The following is a 21,077-nucleotide window of genomic DNA, read 5'->3' on the forward strand; positions in this document are numbered from 1 at the left end:
CAGTTAACAAATACAAAATGCTAACAAGTGTTAAGCAATTCCCATAGCGGATGCTAGGTAAATGCTAACGGGCGCATGCTAACATGAACTACTAAGACAACCCTGCTTAAAGTTACGCCAGTAGCTATCCCAAAACACAGTTTGCATCACACACAAAACAAATATTAGACAGCAGAGATCTTAATAAAGGAAGAGATTGTCTCTGCTGCTGTTACGAAGAAGCTTTATCTTGCATGCTAAAGTCAGCTGCTTAGCTAACATCAGCAAGTTAGCAAAAACCTGCTGCAGAGAATTTATTTGGCACATCTTAGATAGTTCATTTAATAGTTAGAAGATATATAGCGGATAGACATTGGTAGTGTAGTGAATTTCATACAAGCGTAATGTAACGGGATTCGTCCTCCTCTGACGAGGAGTATGAGAGATCGGACCAATACGCAGCGTGGTAAGTGTTCATGATACTTAATAGAACAGAACACTTAAATACAAAAACAACAAGAGAACGAAAAATGTCACCGAAACAGTTCTGTCTGGTTCAGACACAAAACAGAAAACAATCACCCACAACTAAAATGGGGAAATCAGGCTACCTAAGTATGATTCTCAATCAGAGACAACGAACGACACCTGCCTCTGATTGTGAACCATACCAGGCCAAACACATAAACCCAACATAGAAAAAAGAACATAGACTACCCACCCCAACTCATGCCCTGACCAAACTAAAACAAAGACATAACAAAGGAACTAAGGTCAGAACGTGACACGTAACTCGATCACCTCCCTTAAGTTGCGCTGCAGCAGGAGTGACTCACCTCATGAAAATCCCATTTTGCTCATTGTGCTTCTTTGTAAACAAACACACGTGACTGGCTTAAATAGGCTGTCTTGAGAAACGTATCTATTACCTAGTGCACAAGTTGACTGCATTATTTAAAAAATACTAATATTCCAATTGATTAAAAAAAAAAAAAAAAAAACGGTATTGACGGTATTGGACAAATTCCCAGGATATGGTATACACAGTACACTGCCCAACCCTAGGATGTTTCTATAATAATGATCAAGTCGTTATAAAGTCACTGTAAAAACCAGACAGTATCACAATGAGACCTCTACCAGTGGTGCCACCATTAACTATCTATAGACAGACTGACTGTGATAAGTCTGGGGTAAAAGTCTCATTGGTTCCAGAAAGGATCCACCACAAACAGACACAAACAGTCAAGCGGGGAAGCCTTTTATTATTGTGGGTGTAATTCCGCTGAACATAAGGCTGGTTTTATGAATTATTATATTGTAGATGTAGCAATGTTTAGAGATGTACACATAGGCCTATGTATACAGTATTATGAACAATACTATGTATCCTTTCCTGGGTAGGTCAATCTGGAGACAGCAGGAACAGATGCCTTTGTAATGTTTTAGAAAGAAAGAGATAGAGAGAGAGAGATGTCTTTCCCCCCCTAGTTTTTAAACATTGTAGCACACAGATCGCTGAGACTAAGACCAGAGCCATGTGGAGGATTACAGGGTCAAATGTCATTACCTAGTCATATGCCTGGTTAACACAGCATACGATGGAGAGGAGTACAGGGATGGGGGGGGGTCTGAGAGAGAGGGAGAGAGAGAGGGGAAGGATCGAGAGGGAGAGAGAGAGGGGGGAGAGGAATAAGAGAGGGGAGGTCTGAGAGAGAGGGGAAGGATAGAGAGGGAGAGAGAGAGGGGAAGGATAGAGAGGGAGAGAAAGAGGGGGGAGAGGAATAAGAGAGGGGAGGTCTGAGAGAGGGGAAGGATAGAGAGGGAGAGAGAGGGGGGGGAGAGGAATAAGAGAGGGGAGGTCTGAGAGAGAGGGGAAGGATAGAGAGGGAGAGAGAGGGGGGAGAGGCATAAGAGAGGGGAGGTCTGAGAGAGAGAGGGGGAGAGGAATAAGAGAGGGGAGGTCTGAGAGAGAGGGGAAGGATAGAGAGGGAGAGAGAGAGGGGGGAGATGAATAAGAGAGGGGAGGTCTGAGAGAGAGGGGAAGGATAGAGAGGGAGAGAGAGAGATGAGTAGGGGATAGTCAGTCAGAACAAGTCACAACCTCAAGAGGACAATTCATATGGGATGCTTAACCTTTCTAAAGGGTATAGTCCACAATGCTCTTCACCCAGATGTATTATGCGTGATAGCAGGATAGCCTGATTTAGCCACTGCATTAATTTCAAACGGAGGGTTTTTCAACATTTAGTCCCTCTTAGTCCAATAGAGGATGTGTGTACTCTTGACCACAGATTTTATGTAATGATCGGCTGCTCTCCACCCATCAACATGTGAACATAAGTTAATTTCAGTTTGGTGAAGTCATCTAGTTTTTTTTCAGCATTATTTACAGTAACACCGTTTCTCATGTTCTGCTATACATACGGACAGAATATGTGGCTCGTTAGTTGGTTCTCAGAGAGGTCAGAGAGGAAATTAGCAGGTGTGTGTCGATACGAATACCAGTCCTCTCACTTTGTAACCTGTTTGAAAACAAGCCCTCTCACTACACACCAGCCCTCTCACTCTGCAGCAGGCTGTTGTTGGTGCAGTATAAACAGCCTGCCAAGAGCCCACCTCCCTCCTATTGCTCTCTCCCTTCTGCCGTACAATGGCAGCATTTACCAGTGCGTTCTGTTGACCTTCAGAGGGCAATGTTGTTGTAGCTGCAGGCAGCCCGAGAGGTACAGCTCTGTCTCAGCAGGTCTGGGATCACGCCAGGTGTGTGTGTGTGTGTGTGTGTGTGTGTGTGGGGTGTGTGTGCGTGCGTGCGTGTGTGTGTGTGTGTTTTTGCGTGCGTGTGTGTGTGTGTGTGTGTTTGTGCGTGCTTACCTAATGTATGTATGCTCAGTTTGTTTGAGTTGATTCTGTTTATATGGTCCCACAGGCGCAGTTGTGATTATAACTGAATTAATACTGAGGTGATAGGAGTGGGTGGATGGTTTACTTGTTGCAGGTGTTTGCAGAGAACATTTTAAAACATGACAAACTAAGACTATACAATATAACATTTTGTAAAAAGCAGACCTTCTAGTGGTAGCTAGGTGGTTCTAGTGGCAGGTGGTTATAGAATGCAATTATAACTCATTCAAAAAAATATGGCTAGGCTACATAACCTCTAGATGTCACCCTGTTGTGTCTGTGTCTGTACTGTAAATTGTCCCGCTGTTATTGTCTGCTTCTGTTGACTGTAGTGACTGCTATTGTTCCTCTATGGCGTTCAATGTGGGTTCTCTCAATGGGGATTTTTCTGTCTCTGTGTCAGGTCAATGGCAACTACTGAGTTACCACTGTTCAAACACTACTGTGTCAAAAATAAATGTCATCCATGCAGTTATGTAAAAACTCCTCATGACTTGATGAAACATAAAATACACATTATGTTTTGGTTTGTTCTTCACCCCTAAAGTCAACATTGCTTGTGTAAGCATAGGGAAAGAGCAGATACAACAACTTTGTGAAAACCCATTGTTCTCCTCGTGAAGTCTCAGCCAGTACCATGCCGGCCAGGCTATCAGGGACGTTGTTGCCGCCATGCAACTTGAGGAAAAAGGGTTATAGATGTCCTCCACATATTCAAACGCAATAGTTTCTTTTAGCCTGGTTGTCTGAACGTTTCTGCATTGATTCACCACTGATATATCCTGGCCTTGCCAAATAAGATAACATAATGTTGACGAAAGAAGAAATAGACTGGCAGTATCACAGAAATATTGAATGTGTTTCTCTATGACTGGAAACCAGGCTAGATGTCGTTTACCTACATACCGCAGATATAGTTGAAGTCGGAAGTTTACATACACTCAGGTTGGAGTCATTAAAGCTTGTTTTTTCAACCACTCCACATATTTCTTGTTATCAAACTATACTTTTGGAAAGTCGGTTTGGACATCTACTTTGTGCATGACACAAGTAATTTTTCCAACAATTGTTTACAGACAGATTATTTCATTGTATCACAATTCCAGTGGGTCAGAAGTTCACATACACTAAGTTGACTGTGCCTTTAAACAGCTTGGTAAATTCCAGAAAATGATGTCATGGCTTTAGAAGCTTCTGATAGGCTAATTGACATCATTTGAGTCAATTGGAGGTGTACCTGTGGAAGTATTTCAAGGCCTACCTTCAAACTCAGTACCTCTTTGCTTGACACCATGGGAAAATCAAAAGAAATCAGCCAAGACATCACCAAAAATATTGTAGACCTCCACAAGTCTGGTTCATCCTTGGGAGCAATTTCCAAACGCCTGAAGGTACCACGTTCATCTGTACAAACAATAGTATGCAAGTATAAACACCATGGGACCACACAGCCGTCATACCGCTCAGGAAGGAGATGAGCGTACTTTGGTTCGAAAAGTGCAAATAAATCCCAGAACAACAGCAAACGACCGTGTGAAGATGCTGGAGGAAACAGGTACAAAAGTATCTATATCTACAGTAAAACGAGTCCTATATCGACATAACCTGAAAGACCGCTCAGCAAGGAAGAAGCCACTGCTCCAAAACCGCCATTAAAAAGCCAGACTACAGTTTGCAACTGCACATGGGGACAAAGATCATACTTTTTGGAGAAATGTCTGATGTCTGATGAAACAAAAATAGAACTGTTTGGCCATAATGACCATTGTTATGTTTGGAGGAAAAAGGAGGAGTCTTGCAAGCCGAAGAACACCATCCCAACCGTGAAGCACAGGGGTGGCAGCATCATGTTGTGGGGGTGCTTTGCTGCAGGATGGAGTGGTGCACTTCACAAAATAGATGGCATCATGAGGACGGGAAATGATGTGGATATATTGAAGCAACATCTCAAGACATCAGTCAGGAAGTTAAAGCTTGGTCACGAGTTGTGGAAAAATGGCTTAAGGACATCAAAGTCAAGGTATTGGAGTGGCCATCACAAAGCTCTGACCTCATCCTATAGAAAATTTGTGGGCAGAACTGAAAAAGCGTGTGCGAGCAAGGAGGCCTACAAACCTGACTCAGTTACACCAGCTCTGTCAGGAGGAATGGGCCAAAATTCACCCAACTTATTGTGGGAAGCTTGTGGAAGGCTACCCTTAACGTTTGACCTAGGTTCAACAATTGAAAGGCAATGCTACCAAATACTAATTGAGTGCATGTAAACTTCTGACCCACTGGGAATGCGATGAAAGAAATAAAAGCTGAAATAAATCATTCTATCTACTATTATTCTGACATTTCACATTCTTAAAATAAAGTGGTGATCCTAACTGACATAAGACATGGATTTTTTACTAGGATTAAATGTCAGGAATTGTGAAAAACTGAGTTTAAATGTATTTGGCTAAGGTGTATGTAAACTTCACTGTATATGATGTACAGGTAACTGACAAAAAAAAGTAAATACAAAGTATATTTTAAGGATGTTCTTCCACACAGGTGTGTTTCCTGAGTTAATTAGGCAATTAAAACATTACATCATGCTTAAGGTCATGTATTTGCCCATTATTTTGATCTGGTTCTAGTCTCATTATCTTGGCTACCATGGATAGAAGAAGATATCTCATTGGTTTTGATAGAGGTGTCTGAAAGGAGCATAGGGGGTTTAAAGGATGTGTTTGTTTCTCAGTCAGGCACATACACAGATTGTCACGCCCTATTTTGATTTGGTCAGGGCGTGAGTTGGGGTGGGCATTCTATGTTTTGTGTTTCTATGATTTTCTATTTCTAGGTTTTGTCCGGGTATGGTTCTCAATCAGGGACAGCTGTCTATCGTTGTCTCTGATTGAGAACCATACTGAGGTACCCTTTTTCCCACCTGTGTTTGTGAGAAGTTGACTTTGTTTAGGGCACATAGCCTTTGAGCTTCATGGTTTGTGTTTATTGTTTTGTTCGGCGTCATTTTGATTAATAAAAGAAAATGTACGCTCACGACGCTGCACCTTGGTCCTCTCCTTTCAACAGCCATGACACAGATAGAGCTCTACCTGTGCAGAGTACATGCCCCTTTGCCCTTCCTGTCTCCGAAGTGCCCGCAAGTCATCTTGATGTCGTCAAGTTCGCCACCCCCTTCCCTGTCCGTTGATTGCGCCTGTTGGTCTGCCCTGTACGGAGCTTGCACACTCCTGGTTGTGTTATTATCCCAGTCTGCCCTTTATGGAGATCGCAGGGCCTGTATCCAAACATGCATGGGTTGAGGGATGTGGTAACCATTTGAGTGTGTGTAGCTAGCTACCTAGTTTTAATATCAACATTACTGCCACAACAGCATAACATTTGATTCTCACTTTATAACACTTGATTTAACCTACATCATCATCAATATTTGGTCTGGTTGGCTGATACATGCAGCAGAGAGAAGCAGAAAGACAGAGAGAGGAGCGGCAGTATCAACAACCCTCTGATCCAACTCCATCAGTTTCTTCTAGAGTTAGCAGCAACACAGGTCGACTACACTCTAGCTTACCACCATAATAAATATACACACAAGCCTCTAGCTTGAGTTAGTAGATTATGAGTATTATATTATGAAGTTATTATTTGATACAAGCATTGAAGATAAATCACAATCAGTAAAATAAAAAATTGAGCTAGCTAACTTGCAGATCTACATCAATCATCAACGTCAATGATTAGCTGATGGCTCACCATCTTTCCCCGATGTCGATCATCTGCTTAGGAGGCACTGTAACTAGCTTGCTTACAATTTGTGATGTTGAGTGACTGTGTTGTTGCAGAAATAAATAGGCCTATGCTCAACATTTTTTTTTGCTTACAGGCATTTGGTATATTATGAATTTTGAGATGTGAATTATGGAAGTCATTTTGTTTTTCAAGTGGTGGACCTGACCCATGAACCTGCCCCCTGAATGGCAGTGAAGAGAAGTACCCAATTGTCATACTTGAGTAAAAGTAAAGATACCTTAATAGAAATTGACTCAAGTAAAAGTGAAAGTCACCCTGGGAAATACTACTTGAGTAAGTCTAAAAGTATTTGCTTTTAAATATACTTAAGAATCTAAAGTAAATATAATTGCTAAAATATACTTACCTATCAAAAGTAAAAGTTAAAGTATGAATAATAAAATAAATATATAGAGTACAATGTACATTAAAAGTGAAAGTTGTCGAAAATATAAATAGTAAAGTCAAGTACAGATACCCCAAAAAACTTCTTAAGTAGTACTTTAAAGTATTTTTACTGAAGTACTTTACACCACTGCTGAATGGTCTGTGCACGGCCCTGGTCTCAGTCACCAGATCTCAACCCAATTGAACACTTATGGGAGTTTCTGAAGCGGCACCTGAGACAGCGTTTTACAACAAAACATCAAATTGTGGAATTTCTTGTGGAAGATCGGTGCCTCATCTCTCCAATAAATCAAATCAAAATCACATTTATTTATATAGCCCTTCTTACATCAGCTGATATCTCAAAGTGCTGTACAGAACCCCAGCCTAAATCTCCAAACAGCAAGCAATGCAGGTGTAGAAGCACGGTGGCTAGAAAAAACTCCCTAGAAAGGCCAAAACCTAGGAAGAAACCTAGAGAGGAACCAGGCTATGAGGGGTGGCCAGTCCTCTTCTGGCTGTGCCGGGTGGAGATTATAACAGAACATGGCTAAGATGTTCAAATGTTCATAAATGACCAGCATGGTCAAATAATAATAATCACAGTAGTTGTCGAGGGTGCAGTAAGTCAGCACCTCAGGAGTAAATGTCAGTTGGCTTTTCATAGCCGATCATTGCGAGTATATCTACCGCTCCTGCTGTCTCTAGAGAGTTGAAAACAGCAGGTCTGGGACAGGTAGCACGTTCATTGAACAGGTTAGGGTTCCATAGCCGCAGGCAGAACAGTTGAAACTGGAGCAGCAGCACGGCCAGGTGGACTGGGGACAGCAAGGAGTCATCATGCCAGGTAGTCCTGAGGCAAGGTCCTAGGGCTCAGGTCCTCCGAGAGAGAGAAAGAAAGAAAGAATTAGAGAGAGCATACTTAAATTCACACAGGACACCGGATAAGACAGGAGAAATACTCCAGATATAACAGACTGACCCTAGCCCCCCGACACATAAACTACTGCAGCATAAATACTGGAGGCTGAGACAGGAGGGGTCAGGAGACACTGTGGCCCCGTCCGATGATACCCACGGACAGGGCCAAACAGGCAGGATATAACCCCACCCACTTTGCCAAAGCACAGCCCCCACACCACTAGAGGGATATCTTCAACCACCAACTTACCATCCTTAGACAAGGCCGAGTATAGCCCACAGAGATCTCCGCCACGTCCCAAGGGGGGGCGCCAACCCAGACAGGAAGACCACGTCAGTGACTCAACCCACTCAAGTGACGCACCCCTCCTACGGACGCCATGGAAGAGCACCAGTAAGCCAGTGACTCAGCCCCTGTAATAGGGTTAGAGGCAGAGGATTCCAGTGGAGAGAGGGGAACCGGCCAGGCAGAGACAGCAAGGGCTGTTCGTTGCGATAGAGTTTCAGACACTTATAGTATCTATGCCAAGGCACATTGAAGCTGTTCTGGCTCGTGGTGGCCCAACACCCTATTAAGTCACTTTATGTTGGTGTTTCCTTTATTTTGTCAGCTACCTGTATAATATGATATATGATCTTTTCTCTACAGGTGTGGTTCTGATGGAGATCTCTGAGGTGCACAGGAAGGTTCACCTGGAGCTGGAGGAGAACGTAAGTTTTCCTGCTGACCTACTGTCACTTCTTCTCTTGGTAGTTTTTTGTTATGTAATTACCATTTTACCATCTAATCGCTAATTAACTGGAAGACTGAAGTCAAGGGTTACCATTCTCTTTGACCTGCGTTGGATGTTCATGTCGACACACATATCCATAGTCCTCTACGCCAACTCTCTCTTTCTCACAGTGACTTAGTCATTAACAGACCTCCTTTATCCTCTCAACACACCAAGAACACAACAAAGCCTAGAGAGAAATCCCACCTGGACACAAGACAACTGTTTTTTTGTCATTTAGACCATTCCTTTCAGCGTGTGCTCTCTCTTTTGTCTGTCGGGTTTCTTGTGTAGGCCTGGGGGTGAGAGGCTTGGCATAGACTAGGAAATCAAGTGACTCTGGTTGGTGTCACTGGTGTTGTAACTGTGACAAGAGCAAGACACAACTAGCTCTTAGACAGTATCATCTTTAATCACTCACTACGTCTAAGTTACAATACTATACAATACAGATGGTCTAGACTGAAGCAGGTGCATTCTCATGTTTCTTCAGCTGTCATCGTACTTCTTCTGTGTTTTTTTATTCTATTTTCATTGTTATTATATACAGTGCATTTGGAAAGTATTCAGACCCATTGACATTTTCCACATTTTGTTAAGTTACAGCCTTATTCTAAAATTGACTAAATTGTTTTTTTTTTCTCATCAATCTACACACAATACCCCATAATGACGAAGCAAAAACAGGTTTTTAGAAATGTTTGAAAATTTACAACAACAAAAAAAAAATCAGGGAAATATCACATTTACATAATTATTCAGACCCTTTACTCAGTACTTTGTTGAAGCATCTTTGGCAGCAATTACAGCCTTGAGTCTTCTTGGGTATGACGCTACAAGTTTGGCACACCTTTATTTGGGGAGTTTCTTCCGTTTTTCTCTGCAGATCCTCTCAAGTCGGTCAGGTTGGATGGAGAGCGTCGCTGCTCATCTATTTTCAGGTCTTGTCAGAGATGTTCAATCGGGCTCAAGTCTGGGCTCTGGCTGTGCCACTCAAGGACATTCAGAGGCTTCTCCCGAAGCCACTGTTGTGTTGTTTTGACTGTGTGCTTAGGGTCGTTGTCCTGTTGGAAGGTAAACCTTTGCCCCAGTCATCAGGATCTCTCAGTACATTGCGCTGCTCATCTTTCCCTTGGTCCTGACAAGTCTCCCAGTCCCTGCCACTGAAAAATATCCCCACAGTATGATGCTGCAACCACCACCATGTTTCACCATAGGAATGGTGCTAGGTTTCCTCCAGACGTGACTCTTCAGGCCAAATAGTTCCATCTTGGTTTCATCAGAACAGAGAATCTTGTTTCTTATGGTCGAGGGGCCTTTAGGTTCCTTACGGCAAACTCCAAGCGGGCTGTCATGTGCCTTTTATTGATGAGTGGTTTCCATCTGGCCACTCTACCACAAAGGCCTGATTGGTGGAGTGCTGCAGAGATTGTTGTCCTTCTGGAAGTTTCTCCCATCAACACAGACGGATGGGAGTTTGGTGGTTCCAAACTTCTTCCATTTAAGAATCATGGAGCCCACTGTGTTCTTGGGGACCTTCAATACTACATACATGTTTTGGTACCCTTCCCCAGATCTGTGCCTCGACACAATCCTGTCTTGGAGCTCTATGGACAATTCCTTCGACCACATGGCTTGGTTTTTGATCTGACATGCACTGTCAACTGTAGCACCTTATATAGACAGGTGTTTGCCTTTCCAAATCATGTTGAATGAATTTAATTTACCACAGGTGGACTACAATCAAGTTGTAGTTACATCTCAAGGATGATCAATGGAAACAGGATGCACCTGAGCTCAATTTTGAGTGTCATAACAAAGGGTCTGAATACTTATGTAAAAATGGTACTTCTGTTTTTTTATTTATAATACATTAACTAACATTAATAAATACCTGTTTTTGCTTTTCCATTATGGGGTATTATGTGTAGATTGATGAGGGAAAAAATGATCCCCGCATTGTTGGGAAAGAGTTCTCAAGAAAAAATGTCAGTTTACTGTTTTATACCTATTGTATCCTATGCACGAGGCGGATAAAAGTTTGAAAATATGATTATTGTTGAATTTAAGATGATTTGATCTATGAATATTTATAGTATTGGTCAGTAATCAGAAGAGATATGATCAAATAAGATGTATTCTCACTACAGTATACATGTATTACACATTCAGAACTGTAGTAAAGCCTTTACAAGGCTCCTACTTGTCTTTCACTGGGCTCCAAGTAAAGCGCATGACAACGAAGCATGGTTAGTTATTTCTGAGATATCTGCGAGAAAGAAGGAAGGAGAAAGTAGTCAATGTTTAACTATTTGGAGAGGTAGATAAGACCTACCTGTTGTTAGAATTCCCCTCAGTTAGAAAGCAATTATCACAGCTACATTCCTCTGGCTCAGCCACGCAACTCTTATTCTGATGTCACCATCTTGCCATGGTTATGGTATTGTTAAATGTTTATATATCGACATGAACTGGATTCTTTCTGTTCAGTTCAAGCGGTTCCACAATGAAATCATTGCTGAGCTGGAGAGGAAAACAGAGATGGATGTCAAATATATGACTGTAAGTACATTGGCCACTATAGGACTTTGGCAAAGGACAATCTAATCACAAGGAGTGTGCGTGTGTGTGTGTGCATGTTTGTGTACGGGTCTGCATGTCTACGTATGCAGGTATGTAAGTACACACTTAATTATGGTCTCCTCTCTCCTCAATATCCCCTATCCTTGCATTCAGTAAAATTCCTCTCCATCTCTACATCAAACTTATCTTAACCTTTGTATCTCTCATCCAGGCCACATTCAAGCGGTACCAGACTGAGCACAAGCTGAAGCAGGACTCTCTGGAGCGCTCTCAGACGGACCTGAAGAAGCTGCGGAGGAAGAGCCAGGGGAAACAAGTCACCAAGTACGAGATCAAGGAGAATGAGGTGAGACTAGAACCAGATCTTGATAAATCAAGGAGAACGAGGTGAGACTCGAACCAGATCTTGATTAATCAAGGAGAACGAGGTGAGACTAGAACCAGATCTTGATTAATCAAAGAGAATGAGGTGAGACTAGAACCAGATCTTGATTAATCAAGGAGAACGAGGTGAGACTAGAACCAGATCTTAACTAATCAAGGAGAACGAGGTGATACTAGAACCAGATCTTAACTAATCAAGGAGAACGAGGTGAGACTAAAAACAGATCTCATCTTATCTCACTGGGGGTCTCAGTGATCAGACTCAGCTGTTCACTCAATGCATCATGGATACACTAGTCAGAAAAGTCCCTTAAGACTCACTTTATGAATGTTCTCCATTTTCAAGCGAGAAGTGGCTCGGTGTCCAGTTAGTTTTTTCTGATGATGTGAACATGTGCTTGGATTCTTTTAAGTTCCTGGAAGTTTCTCAGACGGCTAGAAAGGGACTTTAACAGACAGTCAGTCACGTGACTTTACCCTCTTACAGAAACACTTGTTGGTTTATGTGTCCAAAACAAGGCAACCAAGAGCAATAATGTTCTGTTTGGTTTATCAATATAAAAACCAAACAGAACATTATTGCTCTTGGTTGCCTTGTTTTGTTTACATAAACAAAGCTGAACCCTTCTATGGACTCCCTTATGCAACAGGTGGCTCTAATTCTGAATGGGGATTGGTTAAAACAGCATTCCAGCCGTTGTCTATTCCACAAGTTACTAAATCTACGACATTAAAATGCCTATTTACTCTGTTCCACTGTCTCATCAGCCCAGCCAGGCAATTTATAAAGTTGATCTCCACTATAAAAAGCATCTAGACATTACCTCACATTTCTTTTAGACCAACATTTAGTTTTCAACAGCAGGGTTTTGTATAAACATTGTTTCAATATTCAAATTCGATCTCCAGCTGTCCCATAATAATGAACGTGTCGGGAGTCGGGCTGAGACAGACAGGAAAGCAGCGTTTCTCAGCCTGTCAAAATCATGAATCAGCTGGCATCATTTTTATTGATATATACAAAGAACTATCAATAGAAACAGGTAAAACGAAGTGATTGTGTTAGCTGTGTTGTTGGCTAGCTCCTCTGAACAAATATCCTGACGAGAGCAATAGCTTATTGTTATGAATTTATCCACTAGAAAATAGCTTAAACAAACACAAATGCAGCTACTTTGCTGTTCTGTTCAACGTGACTGTAAGTTAGCCGTAGTTGGCTAGCTAGCAAGCAAGGGATAAGAACGTTGCCAGCCAGTATGGCAATGGAACATTTAGAATGAACAACTGGGTCGCATCCATAGGTATAGAGCAAAAAGACTGAACGACTGGGTCGCGTCTCTGGCAACCGAACCGATAGAACCAATGACCAGCTGGCTTGGGTAGCAACTTTGGATTTGTGTCGGGACTATATCTTGTGGAAGGATGAAATAGTATTAATAAATCCATCAAAATAATATTTGTTATAAAAATATGTAAATAATTATTTGGATATGTTGGTAACCCGTTGTATAAAAGTGATAATTCCCTCGAAGCCGGTGTTTGGAGGATATATTGGCACGGTTTGCCGGACATTGACTTCTTCTCGGGCCTAACAACACCCGTGCCAACATGACCTCCAAACACCGGCTTCGAGGGTGTTATCACTTAAATGATTTGCACGCATGGGGCAATAACCCATCGAGAATATCAAAGAAAACATTTATTAACTTTGTCTTGAAAATAGGGTATGTAATTGGCCCAGGTGGCTCCTTGATCTTGCCGCACACCTCAAGGTGGAAAAACTGTACATAAAAGTGAGCGGGTGGAAAGGAAATGAACACTAAATATACACAATACCACCACACCTACAGTATAGCTGCGGGCAGATTCTTTGTAGTAATGTAAAGTGGAGTGCCGTCACTGCCTTGCCCCTTCCCCAGTGGTGCAAGGTACTTAAGTTAAAATGCTTTACAGTACTACTTAAGTCATTTTTGGGGGTATCTGTACTTCACAATTTATATTTTTGACAACTTTTACTTATACTCCACTACATTCCTAAAGACAATAATGTACTTTTTACACCATGCATTTTCCCTGACACCCAAAAGTACTCCTTACATTTCGAATGCTTAGCAGGACAGGGAAATGGTCCAGTTCACAAAGTGATCAAGAGAACATCCCTGGTCATCCCTCCTGCCTCTGATCATGCAGACTCACTAACAAAAATGTGTTTTTAAATTATTGCCTAAGTGTTGGAGTGTGTTGGAGTGATTTTCTTGTTTTAAAAAAAACAAGAAAATCATGCCATCTGGTTTGCTTAATATAAAGAATGTGAAATGATTTATACTTTTGATTTGACTTTGATACTTAAGTATATTTTAGCAATTTACTTTTACTCAAGTATGAAAATTGGGTCCTTTGTTCACCACTGCCCTTCACCTATAAAGCCACACTGAAGGCTCATCGAAAGGGACCAAATGGCTGTCATCACATTAGAATGGAGAGTGTATTTTAGTGAATGTGAGGAGTGGGAGCACTGTACACTCTTGCATGAGGATTGTGCTCTCAAGTGGGTGTAAAAAGCATGTACCCTTGACTGGCCAAGGGTACAGCCCCATCTGGAGTATGAAGTGTGCACTTAGGAGTTTGTAGTTGGTCTTGAGTTGGTTGGTAGTATACACTCACTGAAAAGCTTTGTAGGGTGTAGTGGGACTGGGAATGGGTGAGGCATTTATAGTCAATAATGTCCACTCAAATAGAGTAGGCTTGGAGTGGTGCCTGGTAGCATATTTAGCCACTTACAGGAATCAGAGGATATACAGTAATAGTCTTCCTAACACAGTATACATTAAACATAGACTTCTTTAGTAAATCAATAGGACAAGTTGAGAGAGGGGCCAAGGAGATGCTGTCTGTTGATGAAACCCACTCTGGCTCTGCTTGATACAAGGCTGCCTGTGCAATAACTCCTATTTTATTGACGGGTTTCACCGGCCCGACTTTGATGAGTGTCAGTTTATGAGGTGGGTTTATTTTTAGTAAGGGGCCCAATATATTGAGCTGCAACACATTTTGTATTATTGTTCTGACTGAAATCCGAGAAGCACTAGCTAACTGGAGGTTTTGAAGAGTAGAATCTTGTCTCTCTCTCTATTCAGTGATTATGATCTCTTCTTAATGGCTTCTTGGTTTTTATCTGGCTATTAACCATCTTTGTTTCAGTATGTAGATTACCTTTGCCTATGGAAAGAGGGCTGTAATCTAGTTTTATCTCAGAGAAACTAATAGACAGTAATGTATTGTGGCTTGCTATGTGGAAGGAAACTGGTTTGTCATTATCCTATGTATATGACACCTGTTGATTAGACTAGATAAGGGCAAACACATGCACACACCCATGAACACTTTCTACTGTCATGTATCAGACTGTAGAGTATATTTAGTTTCGCCTCTACTGTGATCTTCTGTGGTTCAGTTGTCAGAATATAGAAATGGATGGAAAAGGTAACATCCTGCTCTCTCCAAAGTCATGCATGAATGTCTTTAATGGAATTTGCCCACAAATCCGTCGTTTTCAAACCCCTACAGGTTTGCTGCAACACTTGAGCTCAATTCAAGTTTCAAGTTTCAAGTCGTATTTGTTACATGCACAAGTACAGTGAAATGGTTCTTTCTCCATATGTCTGTCTTTCTCTCTCTATCCTCTATCTCTCTCTTCCTCCCCTCTGTCTTTCTCAGTATTCCAGCTATTGTTTGCAGTAGAAATTAAGCTCCATAGTTTAGTTGTGGCCCCATCGTAGGGGGAAGAGGGAGGGGAAGAGCGAGAGACAGGGGATTGGGGGAGAGAGAGAGAGAGAGGGGATTGGGGGAGAGAGAGAGAGGGGATTGGGGGAGAGAGCGAAAGAGAGAGTGAGAGAGAGAGACAGGGGATTGGGGGAGAGAGAGAGAGGGGAGGGGGAGAGAGAGAGTGGGGAGGGGGAGAGAGAGAGAGGGGAGGGGGAGAGAGAGAGAGGGGAGGGGGGAGAGAGAGAGAGAGAGGGGAGGGGGGAGAGAGAGACAGGGGATTGGGGGAGAGAGAGAGAGAGACAGGGGATTGGGGGAGAAAGAGAGAGACAGGGGATTGGGGGAGAGAGCGAAAGAGAGAGAGAGAGAGAGAGAGAGAGAGGGGAGAGGAGGGGGGAGAGAGAGAGAGACTGGGCTAAACATTAAAGGAGGGTCTGTGACACCACCACCACAACCCTAGAGACTAACCAGCTTTCACTGTCGTCATGACAACCAGAAAAAGGAGAGGAGAGATAAGGGAGGAGACAGAGGGAGAGAGTTGTTTCAAAGAGGAGCTGAGCTTTGTCTGTGTGTGATGTCAGATTCCGTGGTCTGCTTTGTGATGGTGTTTCAGTTCTGAGTCACTCTCTGGGAAGGAGTGTGTCCTGCTTTCCAAATGTTACCCTATTCCCTATATAGTGATCTACATTTGACTATACACTACATTGGGAATAGTGTGCCATTTGGGACGCAGACACAGGTTCTTTCAGCAGGGTGATTTTCTACAGGATAGGGATGGTGGAGTAACAACAGGGGGTGAGATTGAGCCAGACAGAGGAGAGACTTTGATTAGAAGGCTCATTAGTTATTCCTGAACAGTTAAGCAAGCTGCTTTTGTCTGAGCATGCAATTACAATCTTACTGAATGTTTTAACAATCAGTCTCCCTCTGTGTCCTCTCGTCAGTATCTGGAGACAATCTCATACATATACTGTACACGCAGAGTTAACAGTAGCCTGTCAGTAACCCAGTAATGACCTGTCCCCTTTAGTTCCTTAATGACCCCCCCCCCCCATCCCCCGTCAGTTCAACCAACCCTTACTGACCTGTCCTCTTTAGTTCCTTAATGACCCCCCCCCATCAGTTCAACCAACCCTTACTGACCTGTCCTCTTTAGTTCCTTAATGACCCCCCCCCCATCAGTTCAACCAACCCTTACTGACCTGTCCTCTTTAGTTCCTTAATGACCCCTCATCAGTTCAACCAACCCTTACTGACGTGTCCCCTCCTCTTTCCCTCCTCTTCCCCTCAGTATATGAAGACCATCTCGTCGCGGCAGAGTGACATGCAGAAGTTCATCGCTGATGGTTGCAGAGAGGCCCTCCTGGAGGAGAAGAGACGATTCTGCTTTCTGGTCGACAAACACTGCATGTTCTCCTACCATGTCACAGCCTTCCATGAGAAGGTAATGCACATAAGGGGATTAGTCCTTTTAACCTTTAGTCATTTAGGCCTAAAGTAGATTTCATTTTTTTAAAGTAAGGTGAGGGATTAAGAATTTGCGCTCAGGACCTCAGACTGGGGCGAAGGTTCACCATCCAACAGGACAAGGAACCTAAGCAAACAGCCAAGACAACGCAGGAGTGGCTTCGGGATAAGTCTCTGAATGTCCTTGAATGGCCCAGCCAGAGCCAGATCGAACATCTCTGGAGAGACCTGAAAATAGCTGTGCAGCAACGCTCCCCATCCAACCTGACAGAGCTTGAGAGGATCTGCAGAGAAGAATGGGAGAAACTCCCCAAATACAGGTGTGCCAAACTTGTAGTGTCATACCCAAGAAGATGCGAGGCTGTAATCGTAGCCAAAGGTGCTTCAACAGAGTACTGAGTAAAGGGTCTGAATACTTATGAATACTTATGTTTGTTTTGTTTTTTTGGGGGGAGGGTTTGCAAAAATGTCTAATAACTTGTTTTTGCTTTGTCATTATGGGGTATTGTGTGTAGGTTGATGAAGGCATAAACTCTTTTTTTAAATCTATTTTAGAATAAAACTGTAACGTAACAAAATGTGGAAGAAGTCAAGGGGTCTGAATACTAGCAGTCTACTAAAGTAATCAGACCAATTCTTTCTAGAACTAACTGCTTCAGATTTTATTCAGCTTGAATTCTACATTTAAGACTTCTCCCTCTACCATACAAATATTTTTAGACAGCTGTTGCAAGCACACACTTTCTTCAGAAAATGTACCTTTTCTAGTTTTGTCATATTTATCTTACCTTAGTGTTTGCAGGCTGACTAGCATCTATTGAGTTGCAATGTCCCATAAATTGAATGCCCAAATCAACTTAAAGTATCTACAAAACAAGTTTTGCAGTCACATAACCCAAATGGGGGCGGCAGGTAGCCTAGTGGTTAGAGCGATGGGCCAGTAACTATAAAGGTTGTGAGATCGAATCCCCGATCTGACAAGGTAAAAATCTGTCGTTCTGCCCCTGAACAAGGCAGTTAACCCACTGTTCCCCTGAACAAGGCAGTTAACCCACTGTTCCCCTGATCAAGGCAGTTAACCCACTGTTCCCCTGATCAAGGCAGTTAACCCACTGTTCCCCTGAACAAGGCAGTTAACCCACTGTTCCTAGGCCGTCACTGTAAATAATATTTTTTTCTCAACTGACTTACCTAGTTAAATAAAGGTAAAAAAAAATGGAAGGCTACAGTTTTTTTTGTTTGAAAATTACTGTTCATAATTTACACATTTTTATTTGGATTCACATGATTCGATTTAAGGGGATTGAACAGAATCCAACCTACTACAATCGCAAAGTGAATCGTTTGTTTCGTCAAAAATAATAATTTAAAATAATTGATTAAATGTTCAAAACCATAACAAATATATTTATGTGAAGCGAGGTATCCGTTAAACAGTAAATCAACTTTGTAAGGCCTTAGTTAACCTTGACTTAAAGGAAGACTCAGTGATGTGACCTCCTCATACACCGAGGGGTTACTTCCTAGTTAGTCACATCAACAACAGCAGGATTCAAATCTACCAAATAGAGGCATTATGCCCACCTTGGGGTTGATATGGCTGAGATTCTATGTGTTGTTCAGCGCTGTAACCAATGCTCCCCCTAACTTGGCCATATAACAGTTATGAATGCTTCATAAAGCTTTATTGCACCTTTATAACTGGTCTATATCTATCTGCACTGTAGGCCAAAGAGCTGCTGGCGGTGAAGCTGCCCAGCTGGCAGGATAAATGCAGCGATGCCACCAAGGTCCCTGACACGGTGATGACCATGATAAAGGGGCTCCGCACTCCCGTGTCTGGATCCCCAGAAGCCTCGCCTCGCGTTGAGCGCTACAACAGGGTGAGTGGGACGTCATGGCTGTTATTACACTGTTGTTACAATGCTATAACAAGAGAAGGACAATCATTCACCGCTGTACTTGGTTTTAAGGCTTGGCTCTTCTCATAAATGGTATTTGCTCTTCTAGATGGATTGCATGTACTGTGACTTGCATGTGCATAACATAACCGGTTTTATGTCTTCTCAATCAGAACAATGGGGACTCGATGGTTCCCCCACCAGCCCCCCAGCTGAAGGCCCAGATCAGTCCACTGGTTAACATGTTCAACCAGGACGCCTCCATCACATCCACATACGCCTCCACATCAGACCACAACTCAGGTACTACTGCAGCCTCACACCTCAGGCTTCAGTCTTTGGATTGAAGTATGGGTATGTGTTTCATTGTGTGTGTAGTTGTACATGTACTCCATATCAAAAATGTGAAAATATAGCAGGTTCTGGTAGCTGGTATCTTATACAGAGATTATGTTTAGTTTTACAGAGTCTCACACCACCTTCCCCATGTAAGTATGCTGCCTTTCGTAATCTGACTTGTACAAATGGATAAAATAGATAACAGAGATAAAACTATAGGTGCTGTCCTAATCTACATGTAATGTCTTGTTTAGGAATATTTGATCTTGTGCACCGGGGCCTTATTCAGTAAATGTGCTAGACAGATCCTATTCAGAAATCCAAAGGTTCAGGACGGCTACTGAATTCACTTCAAATTGTGCTGCATCTTCCCTTTAATCCTGCTAATGTATCTGTTCTTACTTCGTTTGTTCTCCATGTCTTCTTTTATTGAATGTTCAAATTATACAGAAAATTACGCTGCAAAACCAATTCTCCTCTTTAATGATGCAATTTTTCTTCTCCGCATGGTCATTTAGACCAGGGTTATAAATCACTAGCTATAAGCCATGTCTTCTCCCTGATATACTTAGCAAAGTATCAATTTGAACTCTGCTATTGTAAATATCAGGTATTTCAGAGAGTCCTTGCTGTCTTTCTGCAATTTGATAGTAAAAAACATTTAACTTGAACTTTGACCTTACAGACCAGGGCAGTATGGAGGACGGTGGCAGTCTGTCTCTGTCCAGGTCGGTGTCGATAGGTTCAGGGCTGAACGTGGGCAGGAAGCAACGGGTCAGGACCATCTTCCCTCACACGGCCGGCAACAATAACACACTCCTTTCCTTTGACGACGGTGACATCATCATGCTGCTAATCCAGGAGGACAAGGACGGATGGCTGTATGGAGAGCTGGAGAATACCCGGCAGTGAGTCTCTATTCACTGGTTAATAAGGCCTTTATGAACCTTTTTGAAGCTTTATTACTCCTTTATAAAGGCTCATTAACCTGGAGAAGATCTGGCAGTAAGTCACTATTTACTGGTTATTAAGGGTTTATGAAGCTTTATTACAGGTTTATAAAAGCTTATTGACGTCACTGGTATTAAGCGTTTGTAAAGCTTTATTACACGTTTACAAAGATGTATTACACCTTTATTACACAATAATTCAGGCCATATTAACCTATAGATGCAGATCTAAGGTCTCTCAGAGAAGTTATGCAATGTTGGCACCAACATTCGTGCAATTTCCTTCTGTGGAGTGTTCGTATCCTGTATATTAGACTGTGATATGTGGTTGTCTCACCTAACTATTTTAAGATGCTTACTCGTCAGTTGCACTGGATAAGAGCATCTGCGGAATTACTAAAATGTCCATTGTAAATGTTTTTCATACAGATCATCAGATACTACTGTATTGCATTATTTATTTGAAATATTTTGAAAATATTGATGTCATAAATATACAATTTGTACAGTTCTTTATAAAAAACATATTTGTTACATTTGACTGTGTAAAACCGAGCAGTACAACTTATTTCTCTGAGAGTGATGTGGATATATAGCAATTTTGTTAATTTTTTTTTTTTTTTTCATCTCTGACTACAGTGGCGATAGAACCAGGTACCAGTTGAAAGTAGCGCAGTGGAAAATTGGGGCTCATTATGTTTTGTTAAGCCGTTAAATGTCAGGTCTGAAAGTAATGTCATTGTTAAAGCAGTTGTATCTGTGCCATTCAGAATAGTATTTCAGAAGATGAGTTGTGGGTAATTGAATAGTATTTCAGAAGATGAGTTGTGGGTAATTGAATAGTATTTCAGAAGATGAGTTGTGGGTAATTGAATATTATTTCAGAAGATGAGTTGTGGGTAATTGAATATTATTTCAGAAGATGAGTTGTGGGTAATTGA

The 21,077-nt window shown here is 42.0% G+C and overlaps 1 protein-coding gene across 2 annotated transcripts in view; it reads left to right on the forward strand.

Moving 5' to 3' along the window:
* Nucleotides 1–21,077, forward strand: part of LOC139376740 (BAR/IMD domain containing adaptor protein 2 like 1a) — a 41,686-nt gene that overhangs the window by 14,092 nt on the left and 6,517 nt on the right. The window contains exons 4-11 of one of the 2 annotated variants that reach the window (XM_071119629.1): nucleotides 8,627–8,688; nucleotides 11,241–11,312; nucleotides 11,545–11,679; nucleotides 16,771–16,923; nucleotides 18,674–18,829; nucleotides 19,021–19,150; nucleotides 19,306–19,335; nucleotides 19,872–20,094. In XM_071119629.1, the coding sequence (XP_070975730.1) occupies nucleotides 8,627–8,688; nucleotides 11,241–11,312; nucleotides 11,545–11,679; nucleotides 16,771–16,923; nucleotides 18,674–18,829; nucleotides 19,021–19,150; nucleotides 19,306–19,335; nucleotides 19,872–20,094 (961 nt within the window). The remainder of the gene's footprint in view (nucleotides 1–8,626; nucleotides 8,689–11,240; nucleotides 11,313–11,544; nucleotides 11,680–16,770; nucleotides 16,924–18,673; nucleotides 18,830–19,020; nucleotides 19,151–19,305; nucleotides 19,336–19,871; nucleotides 20,095–21,077) is intronic. The other variant, XM_071119630.1, reaches the window with a different exon arrangement.

This window comes from Oncorhynchus clarkii, chromosome 20 (genome assembly GCF_045791955.1).
Source record: "Oncorhynchus clarkii lewisi isolate Uvic-CL-2024 chromosome 20, UVic_Ocla_1.0, whole genome shotgun sequence".
Classification (NCBI taxonomy): Eukaryota; Metazoa; Chordata; class Actinopteri; order Salmoniformes; family Salmonidae; genus Oncorhynchus; species Oncorhynchus clarkii.